The 6,070-nt window shown below is 40.7% G+C and overlaps 1 protein-coding gene across 1 annotated transcript in view; it reads left to right on the forward strand.

Moving 5' to 3' along the window:
* CLDN10 (claudin 10) overlaps nucleotides 1–5,022 on the forward strand; it is a 524,049-nt gene extending 519,027 nt beyond the window's left edge. Inside the window, exon 5 of the mRNA XM_078656067.1 lies at nucleotides 4,273–5,022. Coding sequence (XP_078512193.1) covers nucleotides 4,273–4,399 — 127 coding nt within the window. The 3' untranslated portion in view covers nucleotides 4,400–5,022. The remainder of the gene's footprint in view (nucleotides 1–4,272) is intronic.
* The last annotated feature ends 1,048 nt before the right edge of the window (nucleotides 5,023–6,070 follow it).

Below are 6,070 nucleotides of genomic sequence, written 5' to 3' on the forward strand. Positions count from 1 at the left end.
GCACAAGAGGGAGAAGTGGAAGAAATTTGCGCAGCATTTTTAACAGGCCGAAACAGGTACTGGTAAGACCCGTGATTTGAGATTTCAGTGATAAGGTGTTGTCGATTTTAACCCCCAGATTTTTAGCAACCAGAGAGGAAGCCGAGGGGGGTGACATACTCACTGGCCACCAACTTGGGAAGAGTAGTGAGGTATCACCCCCCAAAGCAAGACTCTATAAAGGGGGAAGTGAGAATGGATAAGCCCCTGGTGCAAGGTGAACTGCCCCCTAGGAAGCGTTCTGTATTAGCTCATCCTGCTGGCAGGACTAGCCAAAGAGTGGTTAGACCGCCCAGACATCTGGAGCAATATGTGACCTAATATTCGGGACATGATCTGATAATGTTCTTGTTTATCATTTGTAGTTTTGATGTGTAGGGAAGGGGGATGTGTGGTATCTTCCATTCTGACTAGCCACCACCCTCCTGTCCCCTAGCGCGCCTTGGAATGCTCCGTGCTGACATCATTTAGAATGTCACCACTGCGAGGGTTCCAAGGTGAGCGCCTGTGAGAGTTGAGACTGAAGGCGTCGCGGCCAGAACCCAGCTGTGGCTGTGGTCGTGTACTGTATCATCTGCTACTTGTCTGTGACCCTAATAAATGTTTTGAGACAACCATCTACGTCTCAGTCCCTACATTGCCGCCCACTACACCTTTCTTTTAATTTGATGTACATTAGACCGATTCTAAGATGATCGGCAACAAATTACTACCGACTTTTAAGTTTAATTTTGCACTTCAGATTTCACTTGCATTCTTCATGTCTGCAACCATACTATCTCTTGCACACGAAAGAGCACTACACCAGGGATTTAAGTGGTTTGCGGGATGGATGGTGGTGTGACCATATCTTATAGGGAATAAAATACTCTGTGCCATATGTTAGAAGGGTATTGCAATTCGCCCCAGTGTTCCATGACCTTATAATGTAACTCTGCTGCTGGCTTGTTCCTCTATGTGGTCACAGAACGTTTATATGACTCCCAATATCTTTGTAGTGTATAGCAGGGGATACTTTACCCCATGAATTCTATTACATCCAATGCAAAATGTAAAGCCTAATATGCTACTAATCAGATAGAAACCACAATTTAAAGGTAGCATTTCTCAGATACACTTTTTGCCCATCCATTTCAGGCTCTTGTAAAAATGTAGGGTGGAAATACAAGCAGTAACTTAACTGTAACTTTAGTTTTCCAGTATTCATATCTTTTATGGATTCACATGTTTGAATCATCTCCGTTGTCTAGCTGGGAGTCCTTAGGGGGATATTTATGAGAAGCTTTTGCCAGTGTTGCACCAATAATTTTGACACGACGGCGGCGCAAGAAGTATTCCATATTTACAAGATGATGCATTTACCCAAATGCATCCGTTTTTTAACTCCTCGGAAAAAAGCTGTGCCTAAACCAGCTGCGCTATGCACAAATGCAAACATGGAAGGTAGACTTCACCCTGCAAAATGTAAAATAAATCTAATTTAGTGATATTTATGGTATTGTTGATGTGTGACGCATCATCAATAAACAATGCAGGAAGCATGAAATGTGGCAACATTTCTGCACATCGGCAACCCAGGCATAGGTAATTACACAGGGGCTGTGGTATATAAAGATACACCACACAAAACAATTTGGCAAGCTCAACTATGCCATGGAGGTGGACATTCTGCAGCTGAGAGTCATGAGGAGACCGTAGTCACAACGTAGGCAGCGAAGGAAAAAGGATTGTGTGTTCCGGCAGCGCATACCCCTCATTGACCTCTGGGAGGATGAGGTCATAAAATTTTACAGACTAAGAGCAGAGTCTATTATTTAAGTGCTCCACAAGATTGGGCCAAATCTCCACCCACCAACTGCCAGGCCCAATAACATCCCTCCACAGGTCAAACTGATGGCAGTGCTCCTGTGCTGGCACCTGGTTCCTTCCAGATCACAATAGCCAGAGTGGCAGGAATATACCAGCCATCATTTTCTGCTTTCCTACCCTCTGTCCTGGATGCTATCATCAGGCTCCCACCCCAGTACCTCCTTTTCTCCAAGACCCAACAACAACAGCTGGGTCTCAAGGAAGACGTCTATTCAATTGCAGGATTTCCCCTTGTGTTAGGTGCCATTGATTACACGCATGTGCAATTGGTTCCCCCTGCTGAAACAGGACACCTGTACAGGAACCGGAGGATCACCTACTGCATCAACGTCCAGCTCATCATAGACCATCTGGAGATGTTCACCAATGTGCTGGCCAAATACCCTGGAAGTGACCATGATGCATACATCTTCCGGCACAGTATCATCAATGAGTTCTTCCAGAATGGGCGACATGGGAATGGCCTACTCGTTGATAAGGAAATCTGAAGTATACACCATACCAACTAAAAGTTTGAAACGTATGACATATTAAGGATACACGCAATGGTTAATATATTTTAAAATAAATGCTATTTTTATTTCAAGCATATGGCTACCATGCCTGGCCAGCAGAGTGTTTTCTTTTTTATTTCTTTTTGTGGCTTGGAATAAATATTTTAAGAAATATAACTATCATGTCAGCTTGCTAAGACCAGTCCAATTGCATTTGCAGGGCTTGTTATCAGATTGTGAAGTTGGGAGAAAACCATGGGCACTGCTCAGCTTTGAATGACTTAGTGGTCAGGCCAGCCTAACTGTAAGAACTTGTTTTTATTTGGAAAGACTACAGAAAATAATTTGAACGTCAGACTGATGTTTGAACATGGATTGTAGGAGACGTTTATTAAAATGTATACTATCCACCTCTCTCTCTCGTGCCAAGTTTAATGGAAATGACAATCTATAGAATCTCCATATCTACAGAACAAAGCTAAACAAAGCCATTCAAGTACTTAACTTTTGTTCAGTAAACAAAAAAAACATGAACTCTGTATTATATTCTATGCGACAGTGTTCGTAGGTAAAAATATGTGGTATAAATATGTGGCATAAACAAGACATGTTACAGAATGAATTTGATTACTAAATTGCCATGAATATTTACTGTTACCTCTGGCTTTTTTCCCATCATCCATGCTATGCATTGCCTCATAATGGTGAACAACGAGAAAAGAACACAGCAGGCAGCCATGGTACCCTGCAATATTTAACAGCCCTTTGGCATTAAATAAGGTCTGGAAATATAAACGTGTACTTGCTAGACATATCGAAAGGACCTGGTAAAGTCCTGCATTTCTAACTATGTGCCTTTTAGTGTTTATGCTTACCCAACTCTTCAAAGATGATATATAAACTATAAGCTGTCTATTCTCATAGGGCCCGATTCACAAAGGTATTTATTTATAACATATTTATAACACTTATAAAGCGCGCTAATACCAATCGGTGTCCTGGCGCTGAAGTGGTAATTCCCTGAGAATGGGCCTTCGTAAACTTAGAGGGAAAAGAGCCATAAGGTAAAGTTTTGAGTGCAAAATTCTGCTGTGAGTGAGGTACCTCTTAAAAACCTTTCTAGACCATTCCCTCTTCTATCTCTCTACTATTCATTCTCAATCCCAAAAAACCTCACATGTCCACGGCTCAAATTAATTTCATATTCCCCTATACTAATTCCCTACTAATCCTGTTTGGGATCCGAAAAGCACTTCAGCACCTCAACAGGGGTAGCAAGCGATACATAAAGGCAAACCCTTCCCTCTTATATTCCTCCACTATCCTTTTCAATCCAAATAACAAACAAATATGTCCACCGCTCAAATTAATTTCATATTTCCCTATACTAATTCACCCCTAATCCTTTTTGGGTTACGGTGTATGGTGCTACTAGCCATAAAGCACTTCAACACCTCTTCAAGGGTAGCAAGTGCTTTATAAATGCAAACTCTTCCCTCTTCTATCCCTCCACTGTCCTTTTTAATCCAGATAACAGACTAACATGTCCACCGCTCAAATTAATTTCATATATCACTATACTAATTCACCACAACTCCTTTTTAGGTTCTGGAATAGCGTGCTACTCACTGAAAAAGCAATTTGACACCTCGTGAGTGGTAGTAAGCACTATATAAATGCAATTACAGTTACAATTTGTGAATACCGAAATGTAGTAAAGTAGGACTTTAGGTCTAACTTTACCTTTGTGAATCGAGCGTATAGGGTATAGTTATGTTACAAATGATAACTAAATGTGAACGCACTGACTAATTTTATAACCTTTAAAGAAATCAGTCATTGGGTTATAACTCTCAATGTTGTTTTTCAGAACTGGGTATTCTTACAGTGAACGCACATCAGTGATCGCCAGTCGCGTAAAAGGACACCAGACTGCTGTAGTGCTGAAAACAGTTCCAAGCTTTTCAGCCAATTTTGATAAAAAGGAGTATGTCTAACTGTTCTTCCTTAAAATGGCTAGTAAGGTTTTTGACAGTCTAAATCCCTTAAAGAATACTCTTTTCAGACTGTACTCTGGGCACCATACCCGTACTTGGTCTGTTCATATATGACTTATCATCTCCTGCATTGCACATGCTGTCACCACAAGTTACTGCCCTCAGATGAAGACCAGCTTATTGAGGCCTACTGGTATTCCATGGAGATCCCCACGAAAAAAGCAAGATTTGATTCTGCAAAAAATCAAAGGTCACACTTCCAATCTGTTTCATTATGGAGTTGTAACCATTAGCTCATTGTCCAATTTTGTTGGTACGTGTACAATAAAATCATTCATGAAATAAAAATGTGATCCTCATTCCTGAACTCCCCTGTCAAGGAGGATCGCAAATAGATTGACAAACCTGAAATGACCAAGGAGAAACCCGGAGGTCAAGAGGAAATTATGGTCTGCTTGCTCAATGTCAGTGGTTAAAAGTACTTGGTGCTGTAACGAAGGCAGTTCATCGACCGAATGACTTGTCCAATTAACAAAGTGTTTTCTGTACCTTTTTTTTGTGCAGATTTATATAGCGCAAACTTGACTCGAAGGTATTGGAGCGCTTTGCATGAGAACCAGTTATGTTACACAAGGGCACATTCATATTTTTGGTAGGCACAGGGAGATTACGTGATTTTCCCAGAATCACTGGATGTGGAGATGACCCCGAGGCTCAAACCATGGTTTCCCTGCTCCAAAGTAGGCAGTCTGTCCGTGAGACCACATCCTCTCCCTCTATCTACATTGCAACTGGTTCTTCTGTGGTTAAGACCAGGATTTTGCAAACTGCAGGCTTTGCGATCACAAACACACTTCAATTATCAGCTACCAGGTTTAGAAAGGGCTTAGTTACAGGAGGGAGTGTGTGAAAAAAGTAGAAACAAAGCAAACTCGTGAACAAACGCAGATGTTTCCACTATGAACAAACGCAGATGTTTCCACTATGAACAAACGCAGATGTTTTCACTATAAACGTTTTAGATCAGTGAGATTAAGACATGGCTGCTGAATCTTTGATGGGGTAATACCGGGTGACTCTACACACCTATACCTTCAAAGGCATGCTGCTACTACTTTTCAGCTTACATACTATATTTTAAATAGACAAAATCAGAAGTTCTTAATATGGCGACTGTAATGTCAACTGGAATGCTTCAATAGTTCTCCTGTATATTTAGGATACATTGACCAGTATTCACCACTTTTCAAAATGGCTGCCATACTTTTAAAAACAGTGCTGCTACCAACATTTATTAGGCCCTCCATACATTTTTCAGATTTGCCAGAACCTCCCAGAGGTGCTACACCATGCTTATAGTGACATTACTAACACTATAAAGCGGTCATACTCTGGTATTTATTGGCACAGTACCAGTTGCTTTCAGCTTTAATATTATACTTAATTGGGATAGTAAGATACTTCACAATAGAGCTATAATACTTGCATTTGGATACTACCACTTTATTTTCAAGAGATCTTACAGTTTTAAGTTCCAATATATCTTCGGTAATATTTGAAAAAAGGACAACTCTACCCCTGAGTGCGTAACCTATCTACTAAATGTAGGTAATATAGAGTACTAGGTGACCATATTAAATAACACATCAGCATAGTATAGATATTAGGCAT

The sequence above is a fragment of the Lissotriton helveticus genome, chromosome 8 (genome assembly GCF_964261635.1).
Source record: "Lissotriton helveticus chromosome 8, aLisHel1.1, whole genome shotgun sequence".
In the NCBI taxonomy this organism is placed as follows: domain Eukaryota; kingdom Metazoa; phylum Chordata; class Amphibia; order Caudata; family Salamandridae; genus Lissotriton; species Lissotriton helveticus.